Genomic DNA, 17,405 nt, shown 5'->3' with positions numbered 1-17,405 from the left:
TGTGAGGTAAGCACAACTGCACATATATTGAGGAACAGGCACCAGCCCAGGAAGAATTTTTCAGCTGACAGTAAGAAATCAGTGTGCCAAGATAGTAGAGCAGGGAATGACCCCACTGATACGACTGCAGCACATCTCTGCACAGGGGGCTCTGCCTGCAGCCAGTTCAAAGCAAAATGAAGTGTTACTAAACTGAACCTGAAGGTTCTGCAATGAAATGACAGAGCTGAGAGAGGGCCTGAAGAGTCAGAGCTTCTACCTTAGCTGTCTGGGGTAGGCAGGATGAAGACCAGCACTGCTGGGAGAGCCCTGCCTGCTGCTGGCAGTGGTCATTGCCTTCCTCTAGGCAGCTGCCTGGGCTTCCAGATCATTGGCAGAGTAGCCAGATTGCTACTTTCCATTTTATTTTAGTTTTTTTAGGTTTTAGTTTTTTGAATTTTAGTAAGGCTCTTTTTTTGCTCAGCACCCACTCACCTCTTCAGATGACTGATTTTTGCATCTCTTTTTTTCCAACTGTTTTTCTGAGAATTGCCTTAGACCTGCAACAGCAACTACATAGACAAGAACCACACTGGCTTTTAGTTCAAGTCATTTCAAGGGCTTCACATACTCCTTCAAAGGTACTCAACAGCTTCAGTGCAGGACCCATCAGCCTGGAAGATCTACTGGCCTTTGGGGTGAAGTCCAATCAGACTGACGATGCTTCTCTGTCCCAACAGAGCTCTACACAGGGGTGAAGAAGCACCTCGTCCCAAAATAGTCCTTTCTTGGACTGGAAATACTGGGGAATGAACCCCTCCATGAACACAGCGCTTCACAGGCTTCTGATTCCACTCCTGATTTGATTTTTCTCTTCTGGCTTCTAACCAAAATATGAAGCAACACATAAGAAAGAAAAATAACCCCTAAATTATAAAAATCTGCTTTCTGCACTCATTCCTCAAAGTAGAGAATGAGAGAAAAAGGGGGTTTACCTTCTACCCAAAATACAACCAAGGCTCTAGACATGAACAGAGAATTGTAGGTTTGTATTATTGCCAATACAGCAACAGGGCCCAGAGCATTTTACAGCCATATCACTGTAGTGAGATAGATTTAGTTATTTAGGGATTTCTGACAACAGCCTTTGTAGCAGTTCCCTCACCTGTTTCTGTAATGAGACATCAAAGGGGCAACACTGGAGAGGCAGAGAAGAACTCTATCTGCCTGAAGAAGCCACAAGCAAGTGGTCAGAACTTCTCCTGGCTTAGTATTATCTCAGCATTCTATAAATTACTGTACCACTGTCTTGCCAGAAACAGGAAAACGTTACAACACACAGTGGTGCAGCTCAGCATCATGATATAGACCAATGATCTGGCCACACAGAATCACAGAATGGTAGGGGTTGGAAGGGACCTTTGAGATCATCCAGTCCAACTTCCCTGCAGAAGCAGGTCAACCTAGATCAGGTCACACAGGAACATGTCCAGGTGGGTTTTGAAGACCTCCAAGGAAGGAGACTCCACACCCTCCCTGGGCAGCCTGTGCCAGGGCTCCCTCACCTCAGCAGTGAAATAGGTTTTTCTTATGTTTAAATGGAACTTTTTGCGTTCCAGCTTCTTTCCATTACCCCTTGTCCTGTTGCTAGCTACAACAGAAAAAAGTGATGCTCTGACCTCCTGACACCCACCATTTAGATACTTGTAGATATTAATGAGATCGCCCCTCAGTCTCCTCCAGACTAAACAGCCCCAGTTCCCACAGCCTTTCCTCATAAGCAAGATGTTCCAGTCTCCTGATCATCTTGGCTCTGCACTGGACTCTCTCCAGCAGTTCTCTGTCCCTCTTGAGACATCTGCAGGACCAAAGAAGCAAAATCACACTTGAGTCCTGGAACACTGGGGGAGGCATCTGCAAACAATCAGAACAATCAATTTTTAGAGACAACTTTTAAATAAGGAGTGCAGGAGAAGAAGGGGTGGAAAAGAAAAAGAAGAGAGCTCCACAGGAACACATCTATAGAAAGTTTGAACTTCCTATGTCATATCAATTCTGTAGGCTGCAGCAATCCTCTTGCTTTTCTGTCTTAAACTCATGTTGAGTGTTAACAGTGAGCTGTTAAACACAGGCAGGGTTCCAGCTCTTCAATGGCTACATTTCAGACTGAGATCCAGAAAATTTTTGCACATGTGTAATTTTAAACATCTGCATCCTTAATTCACAGGGAGGAGGCTGGCACATACATCTTCACCCAGCCAGGACAGAAATGCTATCCTGCTATCCCTAACCTTGGGAGGTTAGCAGATGATTTTAGCAGCTAATTTTGACAACTTCCATCTCTGGGCTAGGAAGGTGAAGAAGAATAACAGAAAACTTACTTTATCCAATATCCCACAATTCAGATAAGATTAAGCGTGCACATGGACTTTTCTGCTTCCTGTACTAAAAACCAAGAAACTCAGCTGAATGGGGGAAGGGTGACAATTGACATCAAGCAAACTACCTCCTAGGTTATGGCTTGGGACCTGACCCAAGAGGCTGTGCTGGCCTGGAAGCAGAGATCTCTACCTGCACCAAGAATGGTCTCAGTAGATCCACTCTCACCATCTTCAGGGAGGGGATGAGGAGGAGACAAAAACCAACTCAACTCTGGATTTTCAACATCTCACTTCCAAACTGCCAGATTTTACTTCTCAAAGTCAGAAAAAGATGCTCTGCAAATATAAACACTTCTGACATTTCAGTTCTGCACTTTACTACACTGCAAGGCCAAACCATGAACAAATTGCCCTCGTTCCAGTGCTTTCCTAACGGAAGACATGAGCAAGCTTCACCAGGAATTGAGTCAAACCAAAAAATAAAGCCAGGGTTTTGGTTTCCACACTGTAGCCCTGAAATCCAATAACACCCCTCTACCCTCAAATCTCTCTGCTGCTGAGAATTAACTGAAAAAATATAGCTGTGTAGAGGTGGGTTTTTTTAATACTTTCCCTGGATGGAATTCTATTTGATGCTGTTAAGCTTTGATGACATACCCCAATGACTTGCTTGGAAGAAATCCATTTAGCAGGCTTGCAAATCATGCTGTTTCAGTTCCATGAGTGCTCATGAGAAATGTGCATTTTCAATCATAAAAGCTGTAGAAACAAAATGGGACTTGGAGAGGCAGGCAGACAAATTCCTTATCACGGCTTGGCTGTGTTCATAGAACATGTGCTTACCATTTCAAACTCCAGGAAACTATTTACAGGAATATGAAATACAAGACTGAATCCAAAAGTAAGAAATAGATACATTTCTAGAAGATTCTTCTTTTTTCCATTTCAAAAGAAAAACGGAGACCTTGATTAAAACCAAAGCAAAACACACTCCACGCACCCTCCCAGCCTTTAGCTTTTCCCAGGAATATAAATCCTTGCAATATAATCTATGCACAGGGTGCCAGACTTACAGAGGTCCCCTTATGTTTATGTGGCAGGACACACTTTGTGGAAGCTTTGAGGAAGGAAAAGCAAATAGTTTGCACTTTCTTCAACTCTGCAAAATGCTCTTTGACTGGGAAGAGGGGAGGTTGCAGTGGGGATGAAGTATTAGCACATCCCCCTGCCACAGTGTAATCCCCACCAGCAGCAGACCTTTGAAGCACAGTGCCAGGAACTCAGGAGCTTCCAAAAAGGTCAGTCACATCGGGAGAGAACTCTATGGGGAGCTCAAAACTGACTGAAAATAGTCTGTACTAGGCATCTTCTGAGATACTTTCCTAAAAACACAGCTCATTTCTTCAGGAGTCAGTCAATGGCAACACCTTTCACTTAAATGCATCTGCTGCCAAGAAGAGGGGGGGAAAAAAGAAGATAATTAGAGCAAGATGTGAGATGCACAGCACTGCAGACAATATAACCTGACACAATTATTTTCCTGCTATGATGAGATGAACCACTTCTCCCACCAGCCAGGGATGTCTCACCTTTTCCTGTGCACTCTCCTTGTCTGTGTACCCATGTGCTGTTGCCTGTCTCATCCTCAGTCAGTCAGCTCTCTGCATGTTCTCAATTCTACTACAGTACTTTGTTTAGCAAAGCACAGCCCAGATCCAGGCCTACAGCTCAGGGTGCAAGAGCAGTACGGCTCATTTGCTTTTTACACTGCAACAAAGAGGACCTCAATTATATATTAGCATTGTTTTAAAAAAAAAAACCTAGAAGATTGAAACTGCAATTGGAACACAGTTTCATGAAGGTTTTCTCTTGCAGGAAGGCTGGTTTAAGAAGCTTTTGCCTTCCCCATTGCATTTCACAATCCTGTCAGTCATTCCAGTGCAGCCACTTGATGCTCTGCTGTAGGGTAAAAGAATATTTCCACCTTGCCAAAAATGGCTGATGTTTCTTAAAGCATTGATCATGTCAATGGTCTGATTTGCAGCACAGTTCCATAGACAGCAGCATCAACCTCATAGATACTCTCCTCTGCTCCTGGTGGCTTGTCACAGTGTTAGAATGTCTAGAAGCAGCTTTACTGCAGGAGGTAACATATCTGGTATCATATGCTGGAAACCAGCACCCAGAAATGCCGTGTCATTTGTATCTTTTCTGTTTCTCAAGTGATGTTGCATTTTTCCTAAAGCCTGCCATGCTTTTGCCCCTCACCTAAATCTGCTATTTACATGTCTCCCACGACAGACAAGAAATAAGCTCTGTAACATGCTAAAGAGGTACCTGAAAGCTAAATTCTCTAGATATTACTGATCTTGAATGGTTGAAGCTCTCCCTTTCTCCACTCACCCTTGCAGATTCTGCAGCAAATTGAACCTTGTGTTCAATGAGATCAAAATAAAACCAAAGGGAACTTGTAATCTTTCTCTATTACAGAGAGATGAAATCAGTGCAAGCTCCATAAAATAAGAGTAATGGTAACCGTTCACGGTTGTGAGTATCTGCAACAGCAAAATGCCTCTCATGAAATGCTGCAGTGAAGCTGTGCAGATGAAGTTATAAGCTCTGGTGTTACAACAAAGTACAAGTCAACCAAAAAGGAATATTTTATCCTAGCTTTTGAGAGATGGCGTCATGTCTCGTCTTTCAAAGTGCCACAGTATCATAGAATGGTGGGGGTTGGAAGGCACTTTTAGATATCATCCAGCTCAACCCCCTGCTAAAGCAAGTTCCCCTCCATTAGGGAGCACAGGAACATGTCCAGGTGGGTTTAGAAACCTACTGAGAAGGAGCGTCCACACCCTCCCTGGGCAGCCTGTACCAGGGCTCCCTCACCTCAACAGCAAATCAGCTTTTCCTTGTGTTTAACACTTTTTGTGTTCCAGCTTTTGTCTGTTACCCCTTGTCCTGTCACTGAAGACTACAGAAAAAAAATGCTGCCCCATTCTCTTGATATATACCTTTTAAATATTTGTGTCTCCTCTTTTCCTCAGATATCCCATGAGAAGCTCAGACTGGGTGAGGAACAGAGCAAAAGCTTTGCTTGCCATGCTGGCAGAAGAGCTCCTCTCCTAGTTTTCCTACTGGAATGTGTCTGAATTCCTCTTTTTTTATTTTGCTTGGCTGCTGCTTGGGGCAGGATCTTACCTTCCTCCCCAGCCACTGCTGGATCCACCACATTGTCCTGACTGAGCCAATAAAAAATGGAGCAGTTCCTCAGAGGGTGACTAGAGACTATCAGGCTTCTGAAAAGTTGAGACTACAGCATCCAGCTCTGTCTAATAAGCAGGAAAATTTACATTTTAAAAAGCAAACAAACATGCAAACAAGCACACACAATCTCTCCTTCAGCCGTGTTTCAAGATAGGAAGAAATGTTTAAGGAAACAAACTTTAAAATGCTGAAAAAATCCTGTAATTCTCAAATAAAAATCCTTCATAATAACAATACAAACACAAACATTAAAATGCTGGAAAATTCTTGTAATTGTCCAATAAAAATTCCTCATAACAACAATACAAAGTGAAATGGTCTCTTTCACATACAATTTTGAATTACTGTCCTGTGACAGCAGTTTTCTAAGGGATGAACAAGCTCTGAAGATACCTAGAAACACGATTTTCTTGCAAACTTTGGTTTCAAATAGATTTCCTTTTGGAACAACATTTTTGTCAATATTGACACCATTGAGCCAAGCACTTTTCTCCATTGGTGAGACAGACCTTTGCCATCACCTTCACATGTTCATCTATACATGCAAGAAAGATTTAAAGAGCCTCCAAAAGAACTGTGTTTTATTTGCTTAAAAATATTTGATATATTCACAAACAAAATCGTTGCCTAAATATAAAATTATAACAAAATTATAACAAAAATTGAAGAAAATAAACAGTACTGAAAGGCTGGTATTTTGTTGAAACACAAAGACTATCACTCTAGGCAGACAATGACAAAAGTCTTCAGACAGCCACTGCCATACAAAGCTGTGAGCTTTAAAATGTATTTGTCCCTGAAGAGTCCGTATCAAGAACACTACTCATACTTTCTGCTTGGTTGTCTGTGCTCATGGAAGGCAGCTTCACTGACACCTTCGCTGCAGAAACGTGTGAATTTAAACGTGAGGCAGCATCCTCTCCTAAGAAGAAAAGGATAAAGCAGAACAAACCACATTATTTGCTGTCTATGACAAACAAGTGACCTGAAGTTAGCTCCACGTGGCATCACTCTGTGGAAATACAAAGACACAGATACCTTTACTGTCCACAGTTTTGAAGCATTGCAGAGAGTGCTGTTTTACCCATCAGAGTTCTCTTCACCAGGTAACAAAGGGATGAATTTCTGTGCATGTATAGACTGGGTTGTATTTACACACAGATACACCACACACACACACACATATACAATCTCCACTAGCCCACAGTCATTTCAAGTATGTGTACCAGTGTTTCCACAGAAAATAAATGAGATCTGTATGTACTAACAGTATTTCTGAATTCCATCTATATGTGTATGTCTGTTTGCATCAAACCCTTAGAAAACGTTCAGGTTGTTCCAGATTACATATCCATACACAATCATAAAAAGCAAAGCAATCCAAGGTGAAGCCACTGGCTACAAGTACTATGGAGAAAAATACCCTACCAATGCTTCAGCTGCTCAAAACATAAGTGAGAATTCATTTATAGCTCTTCCCTATCTCCAATCCACTTCCCTAACTCATTAAGGGCCCTTCTTGCTACTCCTTTGTGGTTTATCTCCCTTCTTTCATCCTCTGATAGACTCCAGAGAAAATGTACACAGACTGCCTGCTGGAGATGTGACTTTACAAGCCACATTCATCTTCCAGCCAGCCTGACATGGCACCTTGCCACTTCCCATCCTTGTGATCTGACCCTGCAAAATGTGGGATATTCTGGGAGAGGGACAAGCTCCTGCACAGTCGAAGCATCATCATGCCAGCGGCCCCTGCAAGGGAGAGGGACACATCTCACAGAGCTTCCATCAGCCTGGGCTGCTGAGCAGCTGTGAGAGATCACTGCAGTGCTGAAAAGTCCTGTCTGGGAACCACTGTATGGGGAGAAAACAACCTGTAGCCAGATACCAGAGATGGGAAGGGAGAAGGGACATGGGCAAGATATTCTATATTTAGCCAGAGGAAAGAGATAAGACGAATCAATTCATGGAGCAGGGAGAGCGAGACATGAATCAGTCTGCAGACACAGAATGAAGGACAGGGGAAATGGCATTGGGTCAATGGCACAACATTCACAAAACTACAGAAAGAGCATTTTGAGATTTCAGTTGTTCCTGAGACATTTATTTTAAGTACAGGAGCTACAAGTAAAACAAACATAGGTCTGTGTACAACAGTAAAGGGTCTCTGAGTTTGTTCATATTTCAATAAGCTATAACAATTCTCCCTCTGTAAAAGACTAGGCAATTAACCACTACTTCCCCACTAAAACCAAGAAGATAGGCTTTCTTTCACCCCCAGTTAATTATCTGCTATATCACTGCAGCAATAATCTGCTTTCATCTGACTTGTAGCAAAGCATGGTTCAAATGGCTAATTAAAACAACAGAAATTCCATCTGGTGTTTTTTATGCTAGAACAGCAGCCAACAGCCTAGGAAGTCAAACATGAAGGAGGCCAAAGACAGTAAAGCCAAAGACAGCTTCATGGAGAAGCCTGGGCCAGCCAAGCCTCCTGCCCCTCAGGAAGGCAAGGATCTGGAGAGGCAGCAAGAGCACGAGAGCATTGTTGTGTTCCCAGTGAATCAACACATCACCTGCCCACTACATCTGCTCATGCGCTGTGCAATAAGCACTGTCCATGGTTTCACTAGAGTATCCTCACTAGTTGAACAGCTTTTGTCACTCCCAGCCCGAATCCCTCTGCAAAGCACAGCTGCCAGCGTTTGGGTTGGCATGGGCTTGAGCAAAGCGAACACATAAGCAGTGACAAGACATAAGAAATTCTACATCTCTTGGACATGATTCAGAAACACATTTATGGTAACACCACAAAGATGTGCAAGCAACAGATGAGTTTTGATTTTCCAGAAATCTTTCCATGAGCTTAGTCTGTAGCCGTGTCTGTGTGACAAAAATAGATTATTCACAAGAGGAACTGAAGAAAAGCAAAGTGATTATTTGGTTAGACGTGAAGCTGACACACAGGAAAGACATGAATGTGTAATGCCCAAGGAAACTTTGCAAATCATCCTAGACACTGAAGCAACTCTCCAACACTATATGGAGTTTGATGGTTTCAGAGCTTGACTTTGCTAATAATTTCCACACTCACATCACATTCCGTGATGTCACCGTTTCTACAGCTGCTTTCAGGTTGGAAAAGAGAAGACAGGCAGGAGAAAGGCAGAAGCAAAAGAAGAGGAAGAAAAAGGAAAAATGAAAAAACAGAAGAAAAAAAGAAAAATAAAAGAAAAAATCTAAACAACTAAAACTAAGATGGAAAAATTAGGAAGAAAAAAGAAAAAACAAACAAACAAAACCAAATGAAGGGGGAAAAAAACCCCAAACAAACAAAGGGGAAAGAAAAAAAACCAAAAGGAGGGGTGGAGGACGAAAGAGAATTTTCTTTTCTCCCAAAGCTCTGCAGTAACTTCTCAAGTATTTGATCTGGGGTGCTGAAAGAACGTGTCATATTAGTCTACATTCTTCCCAACATGTACTCTAACATATTTTACACACATACTCTAGTTCCATTTTATAATAGACATAAAATGCTAAAAGAACAGAAAAATGAAAAGAATAACTCCATGTACCTGCTCAACAGAAAAGTTACCAGGTCCTGAGTCTATCGAGATACTCTTAGAGATAAGCTTAAAGGTACACAAAGTAAACATTTTCATTTTTTTCAAGCCAGAAATCTGAAGTCTTTAACTTTGTTAGATATACAAAGAAAATACAGAACCTGGATTTTCAGCACTTTAACTGTAAAAAACCCTATAGATAGCCCATTTCAGCTACATGGGAGATTGTGCTCCATGACTGTTAACATTCTAGGGTAGAAAGCTGCAAGTCCTGAAACTCTGCTTTGGTCCAAAGATACAACTACTAACTTACACTCACATGTGCTTTACCATTATCACCTCTCTCTTAATCCAGCCTCATGCACACACATGCACAAAGCACATTCATACATACATACAGGGATGGGTGTGTGCAATACAAATACATAAACCAAACCACACAGAATGCTTGTGTTCCTGCTCGGGTATATGCTTTTAGACATACATATTTACTGCTGTCTGTATCTGCTTTTTGCTGCACACCAGTGACAGCACTTGTATAGCCCCTGGCCAGATCCTTCTTTAACAACATGATATCCCATTTTATTTCTTCCCTGCATCAGAGAACAGCTCATAACCAATACTAAGGTGGTTTCCTCTTAAACCTTGAGCTCTTCACTGCCACAAATATGCAAATTTCAATGGTGCTTATAATCATCTGATATGCCATAAAAATGGAATGGAAAATTCCTCCATTTACAAAGCTGTGGAGGCAGGAAGGCAAGTAATCCTCACAGCTTTTTTCCTCTCTTTAGAGGCTCTGGAAGTACTCAGTACAATTTTGTAATCATGTACTTAGATGTATTTATAAAAATTTTCCTTGTTAAAATCCAATAAACGGAACATGTGACCTGAGGTGACCTCCAGTTCTACAAATTCATTGTCACTGTCTAATAGAATACATTCATATAAACTGTGAGAGCTGACACTCTTAATCAGTGTGTAAGGGTCCCTGACTGGTAGAAACTCAACAGTGACTGAAAACATCTTGGTGACCCACTGATGGAAAAGGTCAAGATTTCAGATTAGAGATTTTTCCTGCTCTTGGCAATCTATAACAAATTCATGTACAGTACTAAATTTCCAGACTTTTGTTTAAGTGAAACATAAAAATTAATGGTGTGTCAACCATCCGGTGACCTGTGAAGGGAGTTTTTCTCTAAGAGGTACCGTCACACAGAGAGTATGCTGCACACAACTATAGTGTGAACGTACGCCAAATGGAAAAGGAATTAAACACACCGAAGGGAGGTTTGGTCACTAATACCATATGGCAACAATAAGAACAAAGAAAAAAGTTTAAATCTTTCATTTTAAATTTTTCTATTTGGCAAAATAAAAAGACTAAACAAGTCTGACTTTAAAGCCAAGGAAAAACCACGAGCTTTAACTCCTTCAAGTCAGTGTTCACACATTAAATGAAACTTCTATTTTTATCTGTCGGGAGGTAAACCAGGCCCATATCTTGTAAGTGAAAAGAGCTATCTTCAAGGCAGTAAACTGGGAGGGGTTTGAAGGATCAGTGCCTAGGTTATTGTTGCAGTAGAAAATTGGAACCATAATTACTGTAATTACCTGCATACTACTTCCTAAAACCTAAAAACAACCATCACCCCCTCCCTCTACTCTCCAACATAATAACCAAAGCAGCAAACTTCTAGAGCAAGAATAAACTCCCAAGCCTATATAAAAACAACTCCAGTGCAGTGCTCTCATTCCTTCAATAGCATGGGTTAATATGAATGGCTTGTTTCTTCTGCCAGATTCCAGCTGCTTCACTTTGTTTATTACTGACTTCAAAGTCCAAAACGCTGTCCTGTCACAACAAATAACTTCCTCCAGATGGCATTATCTCAAGTGTTCAGTGCACTGAGGAGAGCACAGCACCTGCAGATTTGTAACTCAACATCTTAAATTCTTCAATGAAAGTGCCTTTTTATTTTTCCTGTGTCATTCCCCCAGGTCACTTTTTCCCTACAAATATTTATATCTAGGCTATGACTACAGAGGCCATTAGCAGAGTTGTTGGCAATTCTTTAGAGTAATGACTGTAAAGTAGAAAAATATCTACAAGCCCAAAGGTAGCAGAACCACCATCAGTACAAATATTTCATTTGCTTCTCTTACCAGTAAGTAAAGATGTGAGAGACCTTTCTTTGCCAGTGTGTGTCCAGTCCATGTCTCTGTGGATATCTGTATCGCACCAAAGAAAAACTCACTCATTTGCCTGCTTGGTTGTACAGGCAAGTTACCAAGTATAGAAACCCAAGAAGCAGCATTTTTGGCAAAATCAATATTATTCCAGATTTGCTGGCCTAATGCATGCTGATAAGAAACATCCATTTTCAGTGTAAGTAGTTTTGAAGTGTACACTGCAAGGAAAAAATACCCTGCAATGTCACTTGTGTTACTAATCATAATTATAGACTGTATTTCCAGCTCAGACTGATGTCCAGCTAGACCCTGCACACTGGCTACATAATGCTTCTGGAACTGAAAGGCTTATATAGTTAAAAAACGGGTATGGTAAGGAACTAGTCACGTGAACTTGAGATGGTAAAGAATACAACATCCTCAAGGAATAAGCAGGGCCATCAACAGTTTCTCAAATAACCCAATCCACATAAAATTATTATTCTCCATTCACTGGGAAATTACATCTCCTCCACTTTTCTAGCCTTGGTCACCTTAAACCCATATGCATAGTGATGTAATTGTGGAGAAGATATCCTTTCTCTGCCAGAAACAAAGCAAAAATACTAAAGCATTTGTGCTTTTTAGGCAGGGACTCTCTTCTCATTGAGTAAATGCTCTGCTAAGCCCAAGGCCCCTGGGACACAAAACCAGAAAGCAAGAACGAGATGCTCTGTGAATGCATGCAGTTCTGTTTTCACAACTCAAAACCAGACTGCCCCTAACTCAGCCAGTTTCATGACAAACAGAAAAAGATTTCTAGGCAAACTTTGACCAGGTTTCTAGGGCTGAGTCACATGAAAGGGACAGATTTACAATTAAAACACTTTGGTTGTTTTAAAGAAACGGGCTGACATCTGTAGGCCTTGAGCCAAAAAATGTCTGGATTTAAAAGCATGAGTCTACTGCTTGAGCTGAAAAAACAGTTTCAATCTCAAAGGCTTCAGCCAACTCGTAAACCTCCATAAGTGGGCCACAGACACCATCGGAGACAGAAAACTGTATGGTAGGAGTTCAATTCAAGCTTTGACCTAAACTTGGCAAATTCCACCTTCCCAGGGTGTAATGTACTTACAGAAACACTGCATACACGCACACAGAGGATAAACATGCACACACACGCAGTCTTCTTATTTTGTTTGTTTGTTTAAGCCCTAATGTATATCCTAGCTGTAAATATTTCTGAAAAGAAAACAAATTCAGATCCCGAGCCAGTAAAGGAGGGTGGGACATGGGCTGAGCAGCTAACACATTTTTCAAAGCAGAATATTTGAAAACGATTTCTTTCCTCCTCTCGAGGCTGAGTTCAAGGTTCAGTGGTTTTCCAAAACATGCTGCATTCCTACCAATAGCAACACTAAACAGAACAAAAACTAGAGATACATAAAATGAACTAGAACCAGATTTTCCAAAAGCCTAACATGGAGACCGGTAAGGAAAGGCAGACAGAAAGCAGCTCCAAAAACATCTAGGAAGGAGATTACAGAGTTTGCTAAATAAACATTTCCTTTCAGTGCCTAAAATCTACTCTGCTCCTTTACATCTGGCATATTTTGCTCTGTAGAATATCTCACTGCTTAACAAGTTCACTCCCTGGCCACAACTTTTACTGTTGTTTCCCAGCAAATCACTTCCAAAAGATGTTTAATGGTCGTTCCAAATAACTAAAATAATTATAAATACTAAGAAGAAATATTAAAAGTCAATTTAATTTTTTCATGCAGACGCCTGTGACTTTTTGTCTAGAAACAAATAATGTTTTCTTAACTCGTAAACACTGTTGTTTCTTGACTGCAACCATTTTCTTGAGGAGAACTGAGATGAAGGATCTGCGGTATGCTTTGAAGCAGCAGCTTTTGTTTCAATGTGAGAAAGGAAGAGTTGGTTCAATACTGGTCCAGAGTCTTCGAAAAACACCAGGAAAATGCGTGTCTTGTGCAAGGGCTGGGGGGTGGAGGAATCTCTAAACCTACAAGAGACAACTTAAGTAAACAGCTGATGGGCTCAGGAGAATCTGAGAAGTGATAATTAAAAAATTGCATTGGTCCCAAGGCCAATGGCATCCTGGGATGCATCAAGAAGCGTGTGGGCAGCAGTCCAAGGGAGGTTCTTCTCCCTCTCTACTCTGCCCTGGTGAGGCCTCATCTGGAGTCCTGTGTCCAGTTCTGGGCTCCTCAGCTCAAAAGGGACAGGGAACTGCTGGAGAGAGTCCAGCACAGGGCCACCAAGATGATCAGGGGACTGGAACAACTGGAAAGGCTGCAGGAACTGGGGCTGTTTAGTCTAAAAAAGAGGAGACTGAGGGGGGATCTTATTAACATTTATAAATATCTAAGTGGTGGGTATCAGGAGGTTGGGACATCCCTTTCTTCTGTAGTAGCTAGCAACAGGACAAGGGGTAATGGGATGAAGCTGGAACACAAAAAGTTCCACGTAAATATAAGAAAAAACTATTTCACTGTTCAGGTGAGGGAGCCCTGGCACAGGCTGCCCAGATGGGTTGTGGAGGCTCCTTCCTTGGAAGTCTTCTAGATCCACCTGGACATGTTCCTATGTGACATGATCTAGGTGACCCTGCTTCTGCGGGGGGGTTGGACTGGATGATCTCTAAAGGTCCCTTCCAACCACCACCATTCTGTGATTCTAATTGTGTAACTAATATTTTATTTATTCAAGAAACTAAGTATCACCTACATACCAATCCTTTTTTTTATCATTTCTGCAAAAGCAGACAGGAAGGTAATAATAAAAGTATGCTTGTATAATATATCATCTATTATTCACACCTTTTAAAATATTATATTATAATATATTATTATTCACACCTTCTGATGTTTGGGATCCAAAAGACATTTTAATGCCACTTCCTCAAGCAAAATAAAGAAGCTCAAAAAAACCCCACCTGAAGTGCTCGATAGTGGGAATTCACACTAAATTCTAAGCTAAAGTTATGCAGACTTCCCTGTGGATGCAGAATCATTCACTGCAATCCTAGCAGCAGGACTGGCTCCACTGAGACCTCCTATCTTAACAATATTAATTGCAGCAATACTGCCCCCAGCTTATCTACGTCGTGCTACAGTACTAGACATAATAGCATTCATAGCCTACATGGGGAGTGGCAAGTAAAAACATCTATCAAAGCATCTTTTAATTCATAAAAGTTACACGGCCTGGTTTTATTTAAAAAGAATTAGAAAATAATTGACACAAGTAATTAATGTTGAATGCACAAATTCTAACAAGTTTCATCATAAGTTAGAGTAGCAGTGGGTTTGAAAATGACAATCTTTCACACTTGTAATGAAGGCGGGTGTCCCAGTACGTGGATCTCCTAAGAAAATGATGTTCTTTTTGCTCTTGGAAGCTAATGTACCAGCCAGAATACACATTGGGTTACTCTGGAGTCCCATCCTGCCTTCAGATCAAGGCAGTTACATGGCCCAGGCAGTCAGATTACCAACATTTCCAACACACTGCTCTTACACAGTCTTGGCTGCGTGGTTCTCCTATCACTCAGGATGCACGTATGACAAACTCTATTTACCAGACAGGTTCAGTATGCTGCAGGTCAAGGCAGAGTATGTTACCTGCAGCGATGCTTGCACTGTGTATCCTTACTAAGCATCACACTCTCTGCAGCCCTGACAACTCCACAGATACATGACTACTAAAAAAATCCACTAGGCGTGTAAGAGGACAACTTTCAGTGAATCAGCATTAAGAAGTCACAAAATACTTTCTATCACTGAACAGTGTGATGGGACAGCTTGATGAGCTCTCTATCCAATAGCCAGAAGGATATCCCAGGCAAGAAGGCTACATTCTCCAGCCATGGCAGCAATCTGCACCCAAATCTGAATGAAGGCTTGGGGACAGGCATCAAGAAGAAACCAGGAAACTTTCTGTACTGCACTGCCTGAAGAGCAATGCTGCAGGGGAGTTTTCTAATTACAAGTCACTCTTCACATATAATGAAGTCACTAAATGCATTCTTGTGATAAAAAAATTAAGATACACTCAGCATAAAAAAAGTCTATTCAAATAACTAGTGCTTTTCTAGATGACTGCAACAAAACAGCTGTATTTCTCTATTCAGAATACTTGAATATTCAGAATGACCCAGTTGTTTTGATGATGTTTCACTTAAAAAGTCACAGGATTCTCCATATCATAGAATCATAGAATGGTAGGGGTTGGAAGGGACCTTTAGAGATCATCTAGTCCAACCCTCCTGCAGAAGCAGGTTCACCTAGGTCAGGTTGCATAGGAACATGTCCAGGCGGGTCTTGAAGACCTCCAAGGAAGGAGAGTCCCCAACCCCTCTGGGCAGCCTGTGCCAGGGCTCCCTCACCTCAACAGTGAAACAGTTTTTCTTATATTTAAGTGGAACTTTTTGTGTTCCAGCTTCATCCCATTACCCCTTGTCCTGTTGCTAGCTACTACAGAAGAAAGGGATGTCCCAACCTCCTGACACCCACCCTTTAGATATTTGTAAATGTTAATAAGATCCCCCCTCAGTCTCCTCCAGCCCCAGTTCCTGCAGCCTTTCCTCACAAGGAAGATGTTCCATTCCCCTGGTCATCTTGGTGGCCCTGTGCTGGACTCTCTCCAGAAGTTCCCTGTCCCTCGAGCTGAGGAGCCCAAAACTGGACATAGGACTCCAGATGAGGCCTCACCAGGGCAGAGTAGAGAGAAGAACCTCCCTTGACCTGCTGGCCACACTCTTCTTGATGCATCCCAGGATGCCATTGGCCTTCTTGGCCATGAGGGCACATTGCTGGCTCATGGTTAGCTATTATCAATCAGGACTCCCAGGTCTCTCTCTTCAGCAGGTCAATCCCCAGCCTGTACTGGTGCAGGGGGTTGTTCCTTCCCAGATGCAGGTCTCCGCACTTGTCCTTGTTGAACCTCATGAGGTTCCTCTCTGCCCAACTCTCAAGCTGGTCAAGATCCCGCTGAAACAGTTTGCCAAATGTCCCATTACTTACTGTACTACCGTTATGAAGATCTGGTTTACTAAAATGCTTATACCTGCAGCACAATTACTCAATTTTTGTAATTACATCTGTTAAAAAGGAGATGATGGATGTTTTCCCCAAGAAGAAAACAAACAAACCAACCAACCAAGACAGAACAAACCCAGCCCTGTGCTGTTAGCATTTTCTAGTGATGCATTCTAAGAAACACTGGCACACCTCTACACATATTTCTTGCACATAACCAACAAACCTGTTACGAAGACCTCCACTCAAGCCATTTGTTTAACAGTAGAGGATGGTTACAAAAGGTCTTACCATTTGTGCATACCACTTAACTTTGAAAAATGTATTAGGAATAAGCAGTTTAAAGAAGTTTAGAGAGACAAGCAATTTTTTATTAGCTCAGAAAGACTACTGTAGTAATCTACATGAGGAAGTTCAAATAAAGAAAACATTAAATATCTTTACTGGAAGATCTGCTATGAGACTGCTATTATTTAAGTGTTCCGATCCTATTCTGAACCTTGAAATAAGTACTCAGTGAGATGCTAAGTAACATTGCCTCTACAGTTCAATTCCTGGGACCAGAAACTTTTAAAAGTCTCTGGGTTTTTTTCCCCTTGCTTTTTAAAAGTTTGTTAAAATTTAAAATGTTTTAAACTTTGTGCAGTAGAGATAAGCATTGCTCCTTGTAAAAAAAAAAACAACCACAAACCAATCCAAGAACCTTGGCCCGTTACGTGGGAAAGAGTAAAAACAAAATTCCTTTGCAATACTGGGGTGAACTTGAGCTCTAAATCAGCTGAATAAATGAACTGCAGAAATGTGTTGCTCTACACGTATGCCACGTATTCAGCACACTACACCAACTTTCTTGACTCTCTGTTAGGCACATTGCTACTGATTTTAATATGATGCACACCTCCATCTCTGCTAATCACTATCAAAAGCAGGGAAAACACTTCAGACTGCTCCTAGCAACACTGTGCCTCTTGAACATT

General features: G+C 41.5%; 1 protein-coding gene across 6 annotated transcripts in view; it reads right to left on the bottom strand.

Moving 5' to 3' along the window:
- Positions 1-5,902: 5,902 nt before the first annotated feature.
- The window catches only part of KIAA0586 (KIAA0586 ortholog), a 76,575-nt gene continuing 65,072 nt past the window's right edge, over positions 5,903-17,405 (bottom strand). For 4 of the 6 annotated variants that reach the window (XM_061998088.1, XM_061998089.1, XM_061998090.1 and 1 more), the window contains 2 exons: positions 11,357-11,422; positions 5,903-6,549 (listed from right to left, as the gene is read on the bottom strand). In XM_061998088.1, coding sequence (XP_061854072.1) covers positions 6,407-6,549; positions 11,357-11,422 — 209 coding nt within the window. In that variant the 3' untranslated portion in view covers positions 5,903-6,406. Of the gene's footprint in view, positions 6,550-11,356; positions 11,423-13,224; positions 13,392-17,405 lie in introns of those variants that run through there. The other 2 variants (XM_061998091.1, XM_061998092.1) reach the window with 2 other exon arrangements.

This window comes from Colius striatus, chromosome 6 (genome assembly GCF_028858725.1).
Source record: "Colius striatus isolate bColStr4 chromosome 6, bColStr4.1.hap1, whole genome shotgun sequence".
Taxonomy (NCBI): Eukaryota; Metazoa; Chordata; class Aves; order Coliiformes; family Coliidae; genus Colius; species Colius striatus.
The sequence above is the reverse complement of the archived record's forward strand: the minus strand, read 5'-3'. Positions and strand labels throughout refer to the sequence as shown.